Raw genomic sequence first — 22,181 nt, forward strand, 5'->3', positions numbered from 1 at the left:
GGGCTGCACGGCACGGCCAGGACAGCAGCTCATCGCTCCGGTCTGGGCTCCCCGGCGGCAGGGCGCCTCCTCCCGCTTCACCCCACGGGTCGAGCCGGGGTGCTTCCCCCCGCCCCTCCGCCGCGCGGCCTCCACTCCCGCCCACCCCCCCCACCTCGATTTTCGTTACCCCGACTGTACCCCTGCCCCCCCGCCGCCACGTGACGCGGCGCGCATGCGCGGCGGTGCCGCGGTGCCGGGGCACATCTGCAGGCTGACGTCAGCGTGCTCCGCGCCGTCCCCCCGGGCGAGGCTGCCAAGGCCGCCTGCTGCCGCCGCGCTCTCGGCTTGGCCGGGGGCCGGCAGCGAGAGGAGGTCTGGGGCTACTTCAACCAAACTTTTCTGAGTCCTTCCTGCTCTGCCTGCCTCCCTTCTCCCCAGCCCCCTCACTCCCCCCCCCCCCCCGCCCCCCCCCCCCCGCTCTCTCCTTTCCCCCCACCCCCATCTGTCTCTCGTTCCCCCCTCTTCCCCCCCCAACTCAGATGATATTCACATGGTATCTTCACAGAGGCTGCTCTAAGAGGAGGGCACCCACCCCCATCCCAATATAAGTCTGTTTTTCCTTCCTTCCTCCCCCCCCTTTTTTTTTTTGTTGGAAAGACAAAATGTGCAGGGTGATAGGTTGGGTGAATTGATGGCATCCTTCCTCCTGCCAAGCCAGCCCGTTTTCTAAAAACCGCTTTTAGGAAGGCTAGAGCTTTTTATTCTGTTGGAGAGTATAACTGATGGTTTTTTGTACAGAGGGGAAAAGCAGAGAGGAATACGGGAATCGTCCTGTGCAATCTCTATTGTTTGAAACTTACTTTAAAATTGAAGATGAAAACGGTAAGGAAGATTTCACGCTATTCAATGAAAGTTTCTTGCTTTTCTTGTGTCCCGAGTAATGGAGCGTGCAGGGCTTTGGGGAGTGAGGGGAGGTTTATACTGCATTAGGCGAGGTGGATTTGGAGTAATTTTAGAGAGAAACCTTTGAGGATGGGGGAAGGGGGTGCGAAGATTTTCATCCGAAAAGGGTAGTGATTTATGAAATACGGTCTGAATAGCGCCTAGTTTTTTGGTTTTGTTTTGTGTTGGTGTGTTTTGGCTTTTTTTTTTTTTTTAGATTTTTCATACTTTTAATGCTAAATCGTGGGTAGAGGAAGGAAAAATCCAATAAATCAACAGACGAAAAACAGAACAGCCCGCAAACCCCAACGGCAGCCCACAGCTACTGGGGATAGCTGGAGGCTAAGGGAGCCCGGCGTTCGGCGGTGCCGGTCCGGCGGTACTCGCTGCGGCGGTCAAACAAGTGCATATTTTGCGCCGGGGCTCGGAGGGTCGGTGCGGCCACAGTCCCGCAGCCTGATGCTGGCGGGGATTTCGGGCTCTCGCCGGGCTCGTCAGGAAGATGGAAGCGTGTGGTTTTGATTTACTTGGAGTCGCTTGGGATTTGCCAGACTCTTAACCCCGCGGAGCCGCGTTTATCGGTGTGTGTCTGTCTCCCCAGCGGCCCGGGGTTCAAAGGGACTTTGTTTGGTAGGAGGAGGTAAGTGGGCTCTGTCTCCCCGGCGATGCGTCTGCGGATTTTATCTTCGCTATTTTCTTTCATTGTTGTACAAGAGAGGAGAGAGAGAGAGAGAGAGTCAGACTCTTGTTTTTATTTGGGCTGCCGGTGCAACGCGTTTGGGCCAAACGCCAAGTGTCTGGGTCACACGCGTTTTATCCAAATAGATTCAGCGCTGCTGTCTGGAAATGGGCTGCTGAAAGTTAACTTTAGAATCGGCTCCACCACAGCAACCAGACTCTTCCCTTCAGCCTCTCTAGGGAGGAGGGCTTTTTTTTTTTTTTCTTTTTCCCTCCCCTTTTTCCGTCTTAATTTTCTTTGAGGGATGTGTGTCTGGTGACCTCCAACTTGCTTCAATACAAGTTTTTTTTAACTTGTGCGTGCAGACGTGTGTCTGTCGTATGAATGTATACGTGTTGGGCTGTATGTGTAGGCATGTATTTTTCTAGTATGAATTTTTTTATTTTAAAAATTTTTTTTGAAAGGGGGGGCTGTTGTGTGCTCTTTTGCACCCCCTCCGAAACGCTGTGACAGCTGACCCCCTGGGCAGGGCCGGCGGGGAGCCGTGGGGCAGGCGGAGAGGAGGGGGAAGCAGTTCAGACGGCGGCAGCCCCGTGCCCCGTCGGGGGAGGCCGCCCCCATCCCCCCATGCATCGGGGGACTCGCAGCAGCACTTAACGTTTTCTTCACTCCTCGGTTTCTGATTAATTCCTGGGGAGGAAAGATCCGTCCTTTTTCTTTGTAAGTGTCCCCTTCCCCGCCACCCGCCGCCCCCCGTTTCTTTTCAGCGCGTCGCTGTTTTCGCCTGGGGAGGCCCCAGGGGCACGGCTAATCCCCAGCTTTTGAAGCCCTGCAACGCCTTTCACGGCCAGTCCCGATACCTGTAATTGAATTTGTGTGATTGATGCCCGCCCCCCGCCCCGGCCCCTCCTGCCCGCCCTCCCCATTTCCTTAGCAACCACTCGTACGGCCGGTGCGGACGGCCGCCCCTGGCCGCGCCTCACCGCAGGCGCCCCGGCTGGGGAGGGCGGGAAGGCGCAGAGTACCTCGCCACGGCGGGGGAAATCGTGCCCTCCCCTCGCCCCCCAGAGCGGGGCGGGGGCCCGAGCGGCCCACAGGGGTGTGCGTGTGCGCGCGTTCGCGTGCGTGTGTGCGCGCGCGCGCGCGTGGTGACACCCCCTCCCGCCCCTTTCTGTCCGTCGCGGGGTGGCGGGGCCGTTTCCCGCCCGTCGCGGGGTCCGTCGCGGCTGTCGCTTCCTTCGACTCCTCCATGGCACGGCGAAGCGCAAGCCGCGGTGGGTCCGTGTGATGGATACGGCGCTGCGGTGTCATGTTTAGGCATCTCGGCTCCTATCGGGAGACCTCCCCGTCGCCGCTACCGGGCGCGCCAGAGCCTGACGGTTCTCTGATGGACGGTGGGGGGACCCCAGAGGATGCATCCCGTGTGGTGATGCTCGTGGTGATAGCTGTCTCTTCACAGCTTGCTGGCCTCAGGCTTAGGCTGCTTTTAGGTTAAGGCACGTTTTGGTTGCCCAAGGCTCCTGTGCTTAAATGGGGGCTCCCACTGTGATTGGTTTGAGCAATTTGTCTGCAGTCACCTCCGGTAATCCGCTTTCTGCCCTGAAGTTTTACAGTATGCGTTTATGGCCTTTATTTCCTTGTTGAGGTTCAGTGAGTTGGGAGCTCATGGCACCAGTGAGAGGACTGCTGCTCTTGTCATCAGTGCCTCCACAGAAACGCTAGTGCCATGGTTGAGTTTTGTCACCGGCATCCTAGATTTTGAAAGACATTCTGCTTGGCAGAGCTTTTCTTATTGGGCAAGAGCTGTGGTTTTAGGTTGTGATTCAGGACATGGAGCCACACCTGCTGTTACTGGAGGGTGAATGTGCAGTTTACTCATGATACAGAGGAAATGCTTCTTATTTTAAACTTTGTGTTGACCAAATGTGTCATCTTGGCAGCAGTCAAAAGGGGAATGCTGAAAATAGGCTGCCAAAGAAGATGGAAAGAAAAAAGCATTATATACAGTTGACATTTTAAGGTTCCTACCTAACTTCGTACTGTAAGTACTGTATCAGGAGTTACCCAGGTCCCTTAGCCTTCACATCCTACTACTACTTAGTTTTGAGCATTTATATAGTTATGTATGGTTTGCTTGTGTCAGTGCTCAAGATGGCTATAATACTTTTGGAATGGATGTTAAAAAGTATCCTGAAATGTCAGCAGGCTTAATGTGAAACAAGATTTTTCTTGTGTGATGTTTGGAATGAGGGAGACTGTTTCATACAGACTTCTCTAAAGACAGTAGACTTGGGTGAGTTTTGGACATTGTTGACCAGTGCCTCCCATGAGAGCTTTTGGTGTCTAAAGATTGGGCACTGTAGTTTATGTTGAGTATTCTGTGCTACTTAGCTCCTTAAGTACTATAGTATCAGGAGATCTTAATGTTATTATTAATGTTATTAAACTTATTATCAGCTCCCTGTTGAAATCTTTTGGCTAAGTGAAAGCTGAAAGGCTACCTCTAGATATGTCAGTAAGGGGCCACTTCTGTATTACAGTGTCCAGTTGTGTCTGTGTATGTAAAGGGATGCTGACTAATTGGAAAAGGTTCAGAAAAAAAGCTAAAAAAAGTATTTGAACATCTGCAAATGGGATTGTACAGAGCGAGGCAAACCAGATAGTTCAGGCTGCTAATCAGAACATGTCAAGAGATGCTTGTATCAGATTATAAGTATCCATGCAAGAATAAAGAAGATCATGAGCAGATAGGGGTAAAGCAAGATTCAGTGACAGAAATTTGGAACTGGACATTTCCAGGTTAGAAATAAGGCATGTTATTTAGTGTACTAATGTAGCTGAAGAGTGTGGGGTTGATTACATCTCTTCAAACCTTCCAGAAGTCTAAAAACTGTAAGTAAATATTAGCTAGTAAATGAAGTTTTTACATGGAAGGTCAGACTGAAGATTTTAGTAGTGTGCTTTGAGACCTTGTCAGATGTGAATGGCATCACTAAATCTTCATGCGTCCACAGATGAAATACTACAAAGCCAGGCCACGCTTGCAAAGTATCTTTTAGCCCTTCTACAAACCTTATTAAATCCTGTGTTGTCTTGAAAGATATTTGTAATGTAGGTGTTTGAATGATCAGATTTACCTCATTTACACAATAATAATTAGATGCATTCAAATTGGCTAAGAAATTTCTATCTTAATATTCACTGATTTTAGTAAATAGCATTTGCATGGTGTTGATTTTTTTCTTGAGGTGATATGTTACAACTCTTAAACCTTTATAAATAATCCACTGGCTGCTGGGGTATTAACTGTCTGAATGAATGTTGTAATCTTTCCCAGAATTTTAGCAAATTTATCTGCTACATGTACAAGTGAGTCTGTATGCTTTTTTTCAATTTGTTTTTAAAAATTTTTCTTTCTTAGGTATACTGTTTCGCCATTGTCTGCCTCAGCTGAGTTTCTTCTGTGCACAGGTGTGCTGTGAGTGCTTAAGCAGACTGATTAGTACCAGCTGCCAAAACACATGGTTTGGTGTCCCATGATGCTGAACTGTTAGTTGACTGCATAGATCTTCCATTTAATCTGTGGCTGCAGCTAGAGCTGCTTTTTATTATTACTTCAGTAGTCTTTTAAACACATAGACACACACACACACACAAGTAACACACACACACATGCACAGGTAACACACACACACACACACACACACACACACACACACACACACACGCACGCACAAGAGACGAGTAACATACTCAGTCCTGAAATCTGAAAATTAAAATGTATTCTATAATATCAAATTGCAGTTAAGATATATAGAAAACATTTTTGACAACAAATATTTGCAAATTAGAATGTGTGTGATGAATAACTACAGATACTGAGATTTGTTTTTTGATACTAGAACATATGCAGCACTCCCATTTAAGTGAATGAGAGTTCTGCCTGCATAAGCAGAACCCAATCCCAAGTAATAACAAAATACGTGCTGCAGAAAGATCAGATAACTGTACTCTGGATTCTTTCCCATTTTCTTCCTTTGTCTACCAGTGTATCATTGATTCACTGCTGAAATCAATGAGTGCATAGCCTTGATTATAAGTGGAACATGTTTGAACACAGTATTTGAGCAACAAGAAACCTTAATTTTATGAATATGCCTATTTACCACAGAGTTGATATGTGCATCTTGAGCTGTACGGATTTGCTTTTCAAGTGTAATGGTAACTCATTTTTTTTTCTAAGATTCCGGCCTTGGACCATAAAAGTCAAAATTCTTCAAAATTTCAACTCTGATGGCTTAGTGAATTGCATATGAATCTATTCTAGAAGACAGAATTTGTCTTGACTTAGTTTCTTTTATTTTTTAGGAAAAGAAGTGGAACAAATTCAGTAACTATCCAGCCTAGCATCTTATGGTATCTTAAGGAATACTACAAATACTTATTTTGAATTGAGAAAATGACTGCAGATATAGAAGAAAGTACAGGTTGTTGGAAAATAATACCTGCAAAAAAGTGGAATATCCAATAGGTAATTTGGAAGTAGTATGAAATAAATATACCTGTTATGGTACGATTCTGGAGTTAACTCTATAGCACACAGCTAGCTCTCCAAGGAGGAAAAAAAATCCCACAAACTTTCTGTTTTTCTAAATTATGGAAATTTTTTGGAAGACGTGGACATGGATTTTGACCCTAGTCACGGTTTCATCGGAATTTCACAGTGACAACAGGCTTTCATATAGCTCTCAAGGTAGGGGTCCAACTTCTCTGGTTGTCAAGAACAATCTATTTTTGCATTGTATTTGCATAATATTTTCTAAACTATGTTTATATAATTCATGAGATCACATGGGCTTTGCTCTTCCTATTATCATGATTCATTTTCATGAAAGTTGAAATACAGCAACTCTGATTAATTTTTGTTTGTTTGTTGTAATTCCTTTCTGTCTACTTTTAACTTTAGGAAAGACTTCCAGTTTAAACTGGTAAAATGTTGTACTTGCTAATAATGTAGACACTTACTGTAACAACATTAGTATGTTTTCAGGCCAGAATCTAATCTTAGTTTGATCCATTAACATTTATAGGTTATTAATTACTTTCTTTCACAATGTAATACTTCTCATTACTGCTGTTTTTACTCTTGCTAATCTAATAGTTTTTGTCTTTGGATGGTACCACTGAGAATAATATATCCTTCTTAGGTTAGAATTTGGCCTCAAATGTTTACATATTCAGATAAATATGAAAAGATATGTAATTAAAAACTTGGTATTTCCAGTGACATCGAACTTGCAGGAAACTGCACACATTTTCTTGAATTAAGAAGAAGAAAGAGAACATTTTAATTTAATTTTAATTTATTTTGTAAAAGCTATGTCTTGCATTTACCTGGGAATGGCTTTTAGTCATGAGAGTGGTACGAGATTTAGCCGAGTATCGTTTATGTTTATACTACTTTTTGTCTCCTGTTATATTTTCTTCTCTTTTATGCCCACTACTGGACTGTTTTCACCTTGTGATTACAAAGAGGAATTCCTGTCTTACCTTGAACACTACCAGCTAACAATCCCAATAAGGGTTGATCAAAATGGAGCCTTCCTCAGCTTTACTGTGAAAAATGCTGAACCCTCAAGAAGGAGGAGGAGCACAGACCCTTATGACCAAGAACTGGCAGCATCTAAATTATTTTTTAAACTTTCTGCCTATGGGAAGCACTTTCATTTAAACCTGACACTCAACACAGATTTGGTGTCCAGACATTTTACAGTAGAGTACTGGGGGAAAGATGGACCACAATGGAAGCACGACTTTTTAGACCACTGTCATTACACAGGATATTTGCAAGACCAACACAGTACGACTAAAGTGGCCTTAAGCAATTGTAATGGTCTGGTAAGTGCACATTATATCTTCTTGTATAATAGTGTGCTTGTTCCTTTTAAATTATAGAAGACCTTAATTGGCATATCTTTCAGTTTTTTGAGTCCTTGCAGGAAGCAAGGAGACAGGAAGGTGCAGAAAACCCCTAAAACCTGATTTGGGTCCTGGGGAAAAAGTAGTCATCAGTTTTTCAAGCTTAATTGTAAGTACTGAGACCCAATACTGTAGTCCTTTAGCAGACAACATTTTCAGTGTTTACAGTGTCTGCGTGAGGGCTGCAAGATTAGGTCTGTGCTGAGATCCTTAAAGGTTATAAAAATATTTCAGGCTCAGGGTGTGGGGAGGGGAGGAATCACTGGGTCATTTAGGTTGCAGAGAGACACTGACTGAACACCTGCTTATTGTCTTGAAGAATTTGGGTTAAGAAACTGAGTAAGCAGGAAATATTTTGCTCATCTCTTCTATTACTGTTGATCTCTTGATTACATTCCCAACAGAAATTAAAAAACACATGCAAGAAATAAAAAAACCAGACTATTGAGTAAAAAAACATTAAATAGAGGAGGCATGACTAGGAAATACTGATCAAGAGCCAGTAATTTCTCTAGGAAATTATAGTATTCTCTAGGAATTATAGTAGCACAGTGTTCAATCTTATTAGGAAGAGAATGTTCTAACTTATTACTAAGGAAAAAAGAATTAATTACACAGACTTGTTAATCTAATTCCTATTTATCCTTGGACGTCGTATTATAATGCATATTGGGATTTATTTATAAACAAAAGCCAGTTGCTTCAGACCTAGGTAGGCTGCATTACACTTAGTTACTTGTGATATCCCTGATAGAGCCTGGGTTAATATTCTGGAGTAGTCTTGAGACAAAATAATTTAATGGGGATTTGAAGGGCTAAGTGAACATTTTCAAATAGGTTTAGTTAAAATGGGCTTCCATTGGGTGTGGTGTCACTGTTTAACGCAAACTTGTAGCAGATAGGTCTGTATTTACTACAACTCTCACTTTGGTTTTCCAGTTCTCATGTAACAATTTTGTTACTCTAAGCTCTTAAACTAATGTATTCCATCATTTTGCTTTTGAGTTCTTTTGGGCTAAAAGTACAGGAGTGAACTTTCAGGACTTGTTTCTTGAGAAGAGGCTGCATGCTTCTCTGTCTCCAGAGTTTCTTCCACTTGAGGTAAGGACTGGTTGGCTACCTTGGAGCCTTCAGTCAGTGCCATGGTTCTCCCATTTAATTTCCACTCTGACCTTGGCCAGGGAGTGCTCCCATAGAATCTGCTGTTGCCTTAGCCAACTTCTGTTAAGAAAACAAGAGTGGTATGAAGCAGAAAAAAAAGTCCATGTTTCCCTATTAACCTTCCCCACCTCTCACTTCTTATGGCATTTCTCTTCTTTAAAGAACTTAACAACATAGAAGGTGTCATGGTGAAACAGAATCTTATTTTTTGCTTCTGTGCCTCACACCCTGGGGTGTTGAGGGTGTCTCTTTGCTGTGTGTCTCCCTCCTGCCCTCAGCCTTGCTGTTTTGTTGGGAACAAGTCACCTGTTGTTCTGTGGTTCTAGGTGTCAGTACATTATCACTGTAACTTTAGTGTGGAATGCTTCCCAGTTAAGTTGTCATCTTCAGTGCTTTCAGTTTTCGTTACCTCCTATGTATTTCTTCCAGGTATTAAGGCAGTGTCCAGTATCCACTGAGTCTCCTAGAAAGGTCTTCTCCCAAACATGTGAGGCTCCTGTCATGCTCCAGAAGCAGCAGCAGAAGTGACACAAGACTCTTTCTCCAAGAGGCAGGAATCCTGCAGAGGGGTGCAGTGGTAGGCTGGGCTCAGTGTCATCCTCTACTGTGCAGAAACTCCTTTGTCATCCAGTGTTGTCAGGGCAGTCTAGAACACTCAGGGTGGGAATTGCCACTCCATTCACATAAATCCATCACAGAATTATTTGTAAATGATGATTCCTGCTGATTAATATTTTGTTGTACAGCTGCTGGTTAGAACATGTTTATTAAAGCAATTGGCATTGAATGTTGAACACAATAGTGCTTGTTTTAGAGTTAGTGGTAATTCAGAATATGTCATGCTGATTGTTGGTCTGTAAGAGGCTGTCAGTCACACCTTGCATTCTTGCATAGTTCTTGATTAACATCTGTCTCAAAGCCAGTTATATTAAGTTTAACCCTAGAACAGGTAGTAATCTTTAAGTGTTTCTCACAAACCAAATTTAATCATTCAATTTATTTAACTAGTGCTTTAAGCTTCAGTATTAGCAAATTAGTAAAGTTTCATCATCTCAGTGAATGTTTTGAGTTATTTTGCTTAGTTATTCAGGGTGATCAGGTGAGATCATGATCTAATTAACATTTAAGAACATTTGCGGTGTCTGAGATAAGACCTAGTGCAAGGAGGGCTTTCTCTGAGTTTCATTATAACAAAAGTGGTGAGAAGTCAGTTCATTTCCCTGTCACTGTTTCCTGTTTCAGTCTCTCCCTCTATATTTCTCATTACCAAGGACTCCAGAATTACAGGGTGCTACTTACTGAAGTTTCATTCTGGTAGTTTCCATCCGCTGGCCCTTGATTATGCTATAAATTGTCTGAAGTTATGAGGAAAGCTCTATAATCCAGTGAGCAGTCTTGTGCGGAAATTGAAGGTCTTGTCCGGCAGGCTTGCTGGTTTCCAAATTCATATGTACTTTAGTGGATGTTACATTTGTGGATGGATTGCAGGTTTGGCCTTCTCATGAAAGAGCCTGCAATGAGCAGCATTTTGAGGCCTTTGGATGTTGGGTGCAAGGCAACAAGGCTGAGGCATTGCCTAAGCTGAGTTTGTCATTCTGAGGGAAAGAAGAGAAGAAACAGTGGTAGACTGGCTAAGGAGAAAAGAATTTCCTCAAGGGAAGGAGGCTTGTCTAATTCTGAGGTGAGCAAGTCTTAAAAGAAGAAAAAGTTTGGACCTCATGGTGGTGGAATTGAGCAGAACTGAACTCTTTGCATTCTGACCTGCTTCTGTCCTCTGCCAGGTGTCAGAGCTTTTGAGTGCTCTAACAAATTTTCTGCAGTAATGGATTTTCTCTTTTTGAGCTGAAAAGTCCAGTAGTGGGTAATACTTCAAAATATGTAGAAAGTGATTATTATTACAAGAGTGAATGAGAGGTTAAATCACATTTTAAGGCTACTATGGTTCCAAGGAAATGTTTAATGTAAAAGGCCAAGTATTTCTATGGCATGTAAAGTTCCATGCACTGAGTAACATTTGTGCTTGGTAGCACAGATGTTTCCATCCAAACAGAAAGCACAAGAAGTAGACTGTGGCTAAAAGCATGACCATACGTGGATAGAGAAGGAATTATTTCCCTGGAGGATTTCATGTTTGTGTTATGTATTCCTAAACTCATACATATATACATTATTCATATTCTTTTTAAAGAAGCTCTTTTGAAAGCTGATTCTACCATAGAAAAGGCATCTTCTTTCATAGGTTATAGATTGCATATGTTACGGTGGTTTTGAATCATATATAAAATAATGTCTAATTTATACAGTCATAAAGGTCAGAAATTGCATTGAAAAAAATTCATGTTCTAGATCAGTGCCTTTGGAATTGTGTTTGGTCCTAAATATATTTGTACTATAGACTTAGCATTCAGAAAATTATATTTGAGCTGTCCCTGTACTGGTTTTAAGGTATATTGTTAGAACACATGATGGACTGGATCACTGTTTTTTTCATTGGTAAGAACTCAATAAGATAATGCAGTCTGTTTTCCTCCATACTAAAACCACACTGGTGTGCATGGACAGCAATAAATATACTGAAAAACACTTAGATGTTTTCTGAAGTTTCCTTTACAACTACTTCATATTAAAAATAGATAAGGCATTAAAGTCTAGAAAGATTGAAGGCACCAAGAAATTGTAAAACAGTAGTGTTGTGGGGAAAAGGTACACACTTAATTGTCTTGTATAGTTCAGTTTGTTTCTGCAACTGGTAGGCATCCCTATCTGAAGAAGGTTTAAGACCCAAGCTGGACAGCCTGACAGAAAGATTTCTTTTGACAAATTCAGGGCAACTCCATGCAGATTCACAGATTTGTCTGAGCAGGTCAAAACTGCTGGATCCAGACCTTATATATGTTAGCAGGATTTGGTAGTCTGTAGTGGAACTGGATAGCACTGGGCCTCAACCAGTCTGTTTTAGAGCATCATCTTGGGGGTGTTGCTTGTAGTAATGCAATTGGGGCATTCATCTTGTTTCTTACATTTATGGTCTTTTGTCAAAACCTTTCGTTGGTCATTCTTATGTCTTAAAGATACTTCCATGCTTTGGTGCAGAAGTTCAGTTTACAAACTGTTCAGATACAATAGCAAAACCACAAAGATATTAACTCTTCTTAATGCTTTTAAAGGATATTGCTTCAGTTTCCTTTTTCAGCTGAAATTGTTTCACTCAAATTGCAGATTATAAGCCAAAACCAGGTTTAGAATGTTGTGATAGATATAACACAAATCCTACTATTTATGAATCAGAGAATTTGAATGCATATGCAATGGAAGTATTGATAGCCACAGCATTTTTCTAAACTCAGAATAAATTCTAAAAAGCACTAACATAGGTACTTTTTATGTACAGAATTCAGAGTGCTCACTAAAATTCAACAGGAACTTTGATCAAATTAATATTGGAAGAACGGGTTTGTTTGCAAGTAAATGTAATATGTTAGGTTTGAAATGGTATATGTATGCTGGACAAGTGTGAAGGGCATATGCAGGGCAAGTATGTTTCCAGTGTTTATCAAATCATTTGCTGTAGCAGCTGGTGGCATATGTGTTTAAAAGGCGTAAGTTAAAATTTATTTGCAAGCCCTTGACTAGATGTTATTTAAATCTCTTTTCAATCACAATAGTGTTCTGTCAGATGAGATCAAATGTCAGCCAGTCGTAGGAAAAGCCAGTGATAAATCTTCTAACATTTTCACTGCTGGTACCTGAAGGAACTGTGATGAAAATCTGCAGACATTTGTAATAGTTTTTCTGTATGTGTTCCTGCAAAAACGAAATGTACAAAGAATTAATGCTGCAATTAAGAACTGCTTATGGCATCTTTATATACTAACTTCCACTGAGGTCAGCTCACTGCTTAAAAATACCATTTTCAGTATCTGAATATATAAATGTCTGATATTCATGCTTAGGCTTATCTGGCTGGACTTGAGCACAGACATGAAGGATATATGCTCTGAAGTTACGAGATGTAGGTTAAGACCCATTCTGTTGCAGGAACAGAGCCACAGGTTGGATGGTACCTTTCTCTCTTCAGGCTTGGCATGAAGCATACAGCCTAATGGTGTTAGTCAGAATCACTCTGCAGAACTCTCTTCCTGTGGGACCATAATACCAGAGCTTGTAAAGGCTCAGGATTCACTTGAACTCAGATGTCTGATCATCGGGCTGGATGCAGTCCTGACCGTTAGGGTACTTTCTGCACATCTGGCAAACCCAGTTACAGTTTGGTTTAGATTTTCAATGCCATTTAGGTGGCAGTGTATCAGTATATTATTTATTTTCTAGTAAAATTTTGGACATTAAACAACACGATGGCATTGTGAGATGAATTTGATATCAGCATTTTCCAGGTGGAAACCTGAGTAAATTTACTCTTGAGTAAATGAATGAGTTCATGATGAAAAATACCACTGAAGAGGAACACTTACTATTATAGTCACCGTGTAAGGAACGCGTAACTAAAGGCTACATATATTTTCAAAATTTGTAAAAAGGTTATTTTTGGAAAATGCTGTTCTTTCTGATGTATTATACAGGAATTTTTATTCTGTAAGTTTTATGTTGTTACTGAATTCCAGGAGTGAAGAACAGCAGACATTTGATGTACAAAACAGCAGCAGGGCAGCAGGACAACAGTTTCGACCAAGAGTACAGTCGCAAGCCCTGATTTTACAGCTTTAGAATATTTAGTGCAGATAGGGAGAAACAGGTCTTATGGCTGTTCATAGAGGTTTGCATAGAGGTTGCAGTAGAGGGAAAAAAATAATTCCTCCTAAGAAGGGTTATGCATACTACTTGCTATACAGATCAAAGATAAGGTAGAAATTTGTGATTTGTCAAATCGTTATATGACTGCAGAGTTCCTGCTTCCACACTCCTACCTGATGAGTAGCTCTTTAAGGTGGTGTAGAAAGTTTCATATATTCAGAATCTTCTAGATACAGATACCATAATATTTTTCATAGCACATATAGGTGTAGGAGTCTGTCGGGGCTTATTCCCCAATAGTTTTATATGCGAAATGATTCCCAAACTGCTAAAGTTCAGTTTTAATTGCTGGAAGTACAGGAAATTGCATAGCTGGCCTGAAATCTCCCCTTTCTTTCATAAACCACTTCCTGTTTGGAAGAAGCTGAGTTCACAAATGTGAAAATTATGAGAACAGAAGAGCTACAATTCTGCATTGCAGTATGGGGAAAAAAATGTTCATTTGTAGTGGAGAATGAAGTCTAGTGCATAGATTGCAACAACTGGATTTGCCAGATTGGTGGCAAGACCTTTTAAGAAACAAATGCTTTGTAGATAATGTTAATAATTTTACTTTAATAAGTAGCTCAGTTTTGGAATTAAGCATTTGGATGTAGAATGATGAATGGTTTCCCTGAACAGATGTTCCGAAATTAATCCCCTGTGCCATTTTTCTCTGATGCAATGTGATGCTTTACATGTCCTTTGATATGGCATCAGAAGAGTGATATCAGTCTCACTGTTTGATCAAGGCCATTTTGGCTTGACATAATTTTTAATGGGTATGAATCATGTGTTGGAACATCTTTATGAAAAGAGTATTTGCCATATACCAAGAATATCTCTTGCTTTTCTACCACATCCATCAAAAGTGATAGGAAAGAACTCCAGAAAAAGGGCAATGATATTTTTATTCTGTCCTTGTTGTATTGTTTACAGGCACTTATACTTGCTCCCACTAAAATCAGTGAAGGAGATTTTCATAAGATGGCTTATGAAGGTGTGAATTGCTTCACAGTGATAGATGACGAAAGTGTTTTAAATTTATGCTTTTTAATAGGAGTTTTATATTGTCTTTTGCAAGTTTTTATTTTTTCTTTTTTCTTCTTCAAGCATGGAGTTATTGCTACAGAAGATGAAGAGTATTTTATTGAGCCTTTAAGAAATATAACAGAAGATTCTACTAACTCTAATTATGAGAATGGTCATCCTCATGTTATATACAAAAAATCTACCATGCATCAGCAACATCTGTATGATCACAGTCACTGTGGAGTCTCAGGTAAAATAACTATGAGTGTCATTCCTGTAATTCAACTGTAATTCTAAGTTAACTGTAACTCTGAGATGTGTTTTAAAATCTTCCTTGGTTCACATGTAAGACAGTGGAGAAATGTAGCAGTGGGAATCCTCCTTGTGGGTGAAGCGATGTGCCCTGTTGACAAGTAGTTTCACTTTTTTTTTGCAGATTCAGATCGAGAGTATAGTGTCCTTCAAAAACTTGAGACACTGTGAGTAAGTCTTGTTTTATGCCAGTGCTGAGTATGGTGGTAGTAATGTGCACAGGCTTCCTCAAAATGTACTTTGTTGATGAACTGGAAAGTGTGATTGAGTGACTCTTCCAGTACTGGAAGGCGGCCTACAAGAAAGCTTGGGAGGGACTTCTTATTAGAAAAAGTAGTGATAAGGGAAACGGTCATGACTTTAAACTGGAAGAGGGTAGATTTAGCTTAGACATTAAGAAAAAAAAAACATTGGCTGTGAAGGGTGGCGAGGCATTGGTGCAGTTTGCCCAGAGAAGTCGTGGATGGACCCTCCCTTAAACTATTCAAGGCCAGACTGGATGGAGCTTTGAGCAACCTGGTCTAATGGCAGGTGTCCCTGTCCATGGCATGGGGGTTAGAACTAGATGATCTTTAAGGTCCCTTCCAACCCAACCCCATTCTGTGCTTCTGTGATTCTATGACTGAGTATTACAGCTCAATGTTTAATAAGTGTTCCATCTCATTTCAGGAAACTTGGCATGCAATAGATGCCTTAGTATTATGACTAGTAATACATTTGGAACTGGTGTCCACATTTTTCTTATTTTATTTATAGTATTTTAGTGCTGGCTTTTGGTTCAGTGGGTTAACGTTATTCCATAATAGTCAAGTATGTGACTTGCAGGTGCCTTATGGGAAGGATTATGTAGTTTTGAGAGAGATTTTCCTGTTAAAGCAGTTCTAACTTCTACAAGTAGACTTATCAGGTATTCTTTAACATGGTTTTTACATAGTTAAACTGAAGCTGGAAGCTAACTTCCTGAAGACAGCATGGAGTAAATCCACAAGTTATTTTAGAGCACTGAAGTGATGGTTTTTTTTACATAATAGAATGTTCTGACCTTGTCATTTTATATAACTTGTTATCAAAAGTTCAGTCCTGTACAGCTGTATTCCATGAGATTCGGTGTGAAGGGTAGGTTGACAAATCCTAATCTTAAAATGAGACTGAACCACTCTGCAGTGGTGTAGCCTGTTTCAGTTTCTTTCGGATGCTGTAACTTTTGCTGGTAGTATCAACTGACTAAACTTACAGTACAGATTGTCTACAAAGGCCTGTCCTTGGGAGACAGCTTTTCCTGGGTGTTTCAGTTCACTGTGCATGTCACTTCTCTTTTTGTTTCTGCAACTGCAACAAGTCTACTAACTATTACTGCCTATTAACTGATGATAAAATCAGGGTACTAATGTATGTTCATTTTATAGGGAAAGCTGTCACTTAAGCCTCTTTAAATAAGTGGAGGGATTATGAAATGTGGGATGATGCAATTTTTACCATAATCTTCCTAGAAAAAGAAAGGATGTTGTCCTCTGTCAGATGTTATCTTCTACAGGAAGTCATTCCCTGCGTGAGGATAAAGCAGTGGCAGCTAGTTTGGGTCAGGTTCTGTTCAGTCATTCTGGATGTGTATGTCAAATGGATCATAGATTGATCAGAACAATGCAGAATTTTTGTGAAATGTACAGTGATCTGCATTTACTCCTTTGCATACTTGATGTTGCCTTTGTTCTTGGAAGCTCCTGTGCTTTTCTTCAGCTTTCATATACGTTACATTCTGAAATCCTTAATTATTGAAATATTAAAGCGTTACGTTTTACAAGCCTGAAACTATTATAGTGCTTATCCATATTATGCCGTTGTTGTTCTAAATGCTACTTTCATTCCCGAAAAATTTCTGAAAAATTTGCTTTCCCCCAAAACTGCAAGGTCTTGTGGATAATGTGGTACTGTAATACTTACTTCATGGGTACCCAAACCCTTTAAACTCATTTTCTGAGCACTGCTGCATCATCCCAAAGTGATATGGCATCCAAAGCTGGACCAGAAGATCTAAACATAAAATGAAATACTGTTCTTAAGTTTCACAGCCTTCAGACCATAGGACTAAAGCCAGGTTTACAGCCTATTTTGATAGTAGAATAAATGTTTGGGACATTTGACTGGTTTTGGAAGTTTTGTGCAGTCCAGTTTTGTGTTTTAAAATGCAGTTGTTACAAACCTGTAGCTGCTTTTTGGCAGTATATAATTTAATTTGTCTGTAGACTAATTTTAGCTTTACCTTCAGAATGGTTTTGCCAATATGTAGTATGTTTGGAGAAATCTGCTTATGTAGCTGTGCCACCATTCATGGTTAACATTTCTCCTAGCACTGTCTAATTTCTCCTAAACTGTCTACAACTGATATACTTGTTCTGTATCAGGCAAGTGGTCAGGATTTTGACGTGTTAATAGGGGCAGGGAGTGGTATTTCTGAGAAAAAAGGCAATAGATAGAAAGAGGGGTTGGCAATTTGTTGGAAGGATAGTTGTCACCACTTGAAGAGGAGGAACTAAAGTAGGAGAGCTTGTGGACTCTGAGAGGGGTGGAACGCAAAGGGAGGCATCTGTTCCCTCCCTTTTCCTGCCATACTCTATAAAAGATCAGAATGATAGCAGACCCTCCCTCTTTTTTCCTCCTGCTTCCTGCTGGCTGTGCTGCTGTTTGATACTGCCAGCTCACCACGTGCTATCTATCAGGTTGTATATATGTATATGTGTGCGTGTATATGTATATTTGTATTTTTCGTTACTTTACCCTTTATGTTATTACCTTTCCCTTATGTTAGTAAAATCTGTATTGAATTGTTTTTAGTTTCCAGCTTAAAATCTCCAGGCTTGATTCCCCTTTTATCTTCCCTATGGGGGGCTGGGAGGAATAGAGGGGAATTCTGTCCTAGGTTTGTAGTCTGCCCAAACTTCTAAGCCATGACAATTGTAGATAGAATTATGGTGGCTGATAGAAGAGTTGGAGAGAGGGGGAGGTTCAGCTATAAGAACATGGGATAAATTTTCATAACCTGAGTTAGATTTTGAGAAGCTAGACATAAGAATATTTAAAAAATAAAAAATATTGGACTACTATTTAATGTATGTATTGTCACCATGGTATGCTTTATTAAATATAGCTGATGTCAGTAAGGCCTTCGTAAGAAGTTGACCAATGATAAATTGCAATTGCTTTAATGGGATTTGAGGCCATTGGGTTGTCTTTTGGGATGCTCCATTTGCGTAGGATTGAGAAACAACAAAGCCTGATGCAGAAAAACTGCAGAGTGGAGGGTTATTTAGAGGTGGCTCTACTGAATGCTGCCTTATCTAGTGGTTTTACTTATGCCAGATTTCACAGTCAGTGTATTCAAAAGTGAAAAATGCTTGTATATACATGAAATGATTTTGTTAGAATAGTAAGAAAAAGTCAGCATGTAATTCTTCCTTATATTCTTATAGTTGCATCTTACATAAGTAACTTTCTAGTGTAGTTAGAGATCTTTTTTTGTTTATGTTCTCTTATCTCTCCACCCCATGTAGCACCTGTAGATGACTGCCTTAGGAAAACTGAGGTACCATAGCTGTGTACTTCTTGTCTACCCATGTTTGGATTTGTTTTCAGTTGCAATTTAATCTGACGCCTATATTTGAAATACAGTATCAAGATGAGTCCAAAACAATACTTTCTTATTTTTCTCTGGAAATTTTCTGTATGAGCTCATCAGTTTTCGAATGTTTAGCATAGAATTGCATCTTTGAGTGAAAAATTTTGGAAGTGGTATCGCTTTTCTAAACTATGTCTAGCACCCTAAGAGCATCGTAAGCCCTCAAACATACCCATTTGTTTGAAAATGAAGAGTGGACTTTTAACAGTTTTATTACAGAAGGTGTCAAAGAAAATTCCAGAAATTCCTAAATCTCTGCTTAAGTGATTTAGAAAATTTTAAACAATTAAAGCAACTTTGGTTTCCTTACATCAGAGATGAAAAACGGGAAAAAGCACATCATTCATTATAGAAACCTTGACAGGTTTTACTTCATGTTACATTTTTTTAGAATGGATTATGCCCACTGCAAAATTTTGTTACTGTCCTTTTTTAAACTACCTTTTAAAATTTAATTTTATATTGCCTTTTGCAAGACAATACTCTAAAATTACTCTAAAAATATGCACCTTTTAAAAAGACAGCACTGTGGCTTCAAAAATTATAAAACACTGCAACAGTGGGAATGCTACATCTTTTTATTCCTGGTTTTGACCTGAACTTAGGGTCTTTCTGATGTAGCTACTGCTCTTTGAAAATAGTGTGCTTAATTGAATTGCATAAAGCATTGATTTTCATGGAAGGTACTGGTCCTATCTACCTTAACTCATCCTTAGCAGCACACATTGTAGTAGAGATATGGGCGCATGTCAGAAATTGCTCACTTAAGCAGTCCTGTGTATCCCATATAAATGCACCTGACTGTTAATGTTCTTATGTTCATCTACAACTAGCAAGGATACCTTAGATATTCTGGGGGGGATGGGCAGGGGGGAATGGATTCAAACTAGAGGAAAATAGATTTAGGTTGGGAGATAGGAAGAAGTTCTTCCCCATGAGGGTGGTGAGACACTGGAACAGGTTGCTCAGAGAGGTGGTGGGAGCCACATCCCTGGAAGTTTTTAAGGCCAGGCTGGACAGGGCTCTGAGCAACCTGATCTAGTGGGAGGTGTCCCTGCCCATGGCAGGGGGGTTGGAACTGGATGATCTCAGAGGTCCCTTCCAACCCTGAAAATTGTATTATTCTATGATTCTGTGATTTTTAGATCCTGTTTAGGCAAAAACAGATTTACAATATACATAAATAACTTAAGTTGGAGTCTGTGAAGGACTTTTTGGAAAAGAGATATTTAATACATGCAAAATAGCCAATTTTGCAGGAAAGGGTAGGTTAATTTTTTTCCTAAGGACAGGAAGTAAAATTAAAAGTAAGATTTTAGTGTTTGTTTTGCTGACAGTTGTGACTTTTTAAAATAATAAATATTGTGCAGACAAGAAGTAAGTTTTCTATGTATTTCTATGTATTCTGTAAGTAAGTATGAGAATTGATATATTTGAACTTAAATTGGTGTTAAAAATAACTATATCAATTACGCAATGTCAGGCCATTTTAAATTCCTCATTACACTTAATTCAAGAGGTAGATAAACTGATGGTTTTCTGTAGAGCAAATTATTCGGCCTAAAAACTTAGGTATGTAAGCATAATTGCCCAATAATCAGAGTTTCACAAGAGGGAGAAAGCTGCTTTTTTTTTTTTTTTTGTCTCTTATCAGCATGTTTAATTCCTTGCTGTATTTTCAGAACTTAACCTTGGTTCTAAATAAGCTGTTTTGTTACTGTCCTTAAAATTCTGAAGTGTGCTTGTGGTTAGTTATAAATAATGTTTAGTATTAACATTGATATGCAGAATCAGATCTGTTAAGTGAAGACTGATGGTTTATTATCCTAAGTCAAGGAGAGCTGAGAACATTAGAACTTAAAGTTGATTTTTCCATTATATAAGGTATTGTAAACTTAAAGAAATTAGATAATAAATTTAATTTTTCTTTGCCTCAAGAAGGGCTTCTTTTTAGAAACCTGAAGATGGTAATCTCAACATAAAGCAGCTGCATTTCAATGAGCTTTACTCGTGAACCCTCTGAAGTGTTTAATTATTTTGGTTCCTAGAAGACCTCACAAGAAATGGTAAACCTTGGTGGATGAGTGATGCATCTGCTTTTCCAACTCCACTTCCAGTCAATGACACGTTAAGTAGCCATAGTCGGCAGAAGAGATCAGTAAGCCTTGAACGCTTCGTGGAAACGCTGGTAGTAGCAGACAAAATGATGGTGGGATATCATGGTCGCAAAGACATTGAACACTACATTTTGAGTGTAATGAATATTGTAAGTTTCATCCCTCTCTGTGTTTATATAAATATGCACGTACAGAAATTATAAAGCGACTGTATTTGTTTAATGACATAATTGGTTATGAATTATATGGAATGTCGAATAATGCTTTGTATTATGTCTCGGGTTGCATGAATTCGTAGTTCAAATAGGGCAAATTGTTAGCATTGTGGGAAAAATCTAGTACTGTCTGTCAGGTATGCCACTGTCACTTTTAAACTGTTTGCCTTCAATTTAAAATTCATATGATTACATTAAGATTGTACATTTCTCTTAAAGTCAACAGTCTAAATGCTCCTTGTGCTGAATGATCTATGTAGCAAGTTATAAACAGTTTTGACTGAAAAGTGTGACTCAAGATAGTTTGCTTTACTGAATGTTTATTTTTTGATCCCAAACTAACTCTTACACCGGTGATTATGATAATTACCATTATGAAATAATGTTGAGCGAGAAAATAGGGTAATTTTTAACCATCTAGGAAATGAGTAGTGTTTCTTGTCTGACTTTGTGCCTTTTCTTATTTTCTGGAGGTCAGGTTGCCAAACTTTATCGTGATTCCAGTCTAGGAAACGTTGTGAATATTATTGTGACCCGTTTAATTGTCCTCACTGAAGATCAGGTAAGAGCTGCTGTGCTAAGCTTTATATCCCTGAAATACAAGTTATGCTACTCTGTACTATAAATTCCATTTAATTGTTGATTGAAATGGCTGCATCTGAGTACAAAACCTACCTTGTAATCTTTCACAACTTGATTCAAGATGAAACACTTCAGTAGAATATTCCTCATGTATCGTTTTCAAACTTAACCATTCTTACTTACATCAGGAGAATGTTAATACACCTTCTGGGGTGTCATCTTTATTTTTAGATCTATATTTCGATATTCTGATTTTTTTTGTATTAACATAATCATTATTAAAGTTGGAGCAGAAAGAATGCCTGCTCAGTAATACACAGCTGAACTTGGGGTCAGATTTTACAGAGATAAAATTTGGCAAGAAGAGTTTATTCCTAGAAACCACTGCTTCTAATTATAGTCCCATTTTAGTTTTCAAAAGGCTTAACAACTGACCTTAGTAATTTGTTTGGAACATTTCTGGTATGCATGTTGTATTGCAGCCAAACTTGGAGATAAACCACCATGCAGACAAGTCCCTCGATAGCTTCTGTAAATGGCAGAAATCCATTCTCTCCCACCAAAGTGATGGAAACACCATTCCAGAAAATGGGATTGCCCACCATGATAATGCGGTTCTTATTACTAGGTATGGTCATTATAAGTATTGTGTTTATTTTACTTTATTTCTGTAGCTTTCTTGTTCTTACTTGACATATATGTTAAGGCTAGCTGTA

At 39.9% G+C, this 22,181-nt stretch overlaps 1 protein-coding gene across 2 annotated transcripts in view; it reads left to right on the forward strand.

Moving 5' to 3' along the window:
- Positions 1 to 512: 512 nt before the first annotated feature.
- Positions 513 to 22,181, forward strand: part of ADAMTS6 (ADAM metallopeptidase with thrombospondin type 1 motif 6) — a 133,246-nt gene continuing 111,577 nt past the window's right edge. For both annotated transcript variants that reach the window (XR_011723423.1, XM_071731711.1), the window contains exons 1-7: positions 513 to 864; positions 5,972 to 6,356; positions 7,137 to 7,501; positions 14,648 to 14,816; positions 20,600 to 20,817; positions 21,362 to 21,445; positions 21,948 to 22,093. Coding sequence is in view for 1 of the 2 variants with exons in the window: in XM_071731711.1 (XP_071587812.1) it covers positions 6,260 to 6,356; positions 7,137 to 7,501; positions 14,648 to 14,816; positions 20,600 to 20,817; positions 21,362 to 21,445; positions 21,948 to 22,093 (1,079 nt within the window). In the remaining variant the exon portion in view is untranslated. The remainder of the gene's footprint in view (positions 865 to 5,971; positions 6,357 to 7,136; positions 7,502 to 14,647; positions 14,817 to 20,599; positions 20,818 to 21,361; positions 21,446 to 21,947; positions 22,094 to 22,181) is intronic.

This window comes from Heliangelus exortis, chromosome Z (assembly GCF_036169615.1).
Source record: "Heliangelus exortis chromosome Z, bHelExo1.hap1, whole genome shotgun sequence".
NCBI classification, from domain to species: domain Eukaryota; kingdom Metazoa; phylum Chordata; class Aves; order Apodiformes; family Trochilidae; genus Heliangelus; species Heliangelus exortis.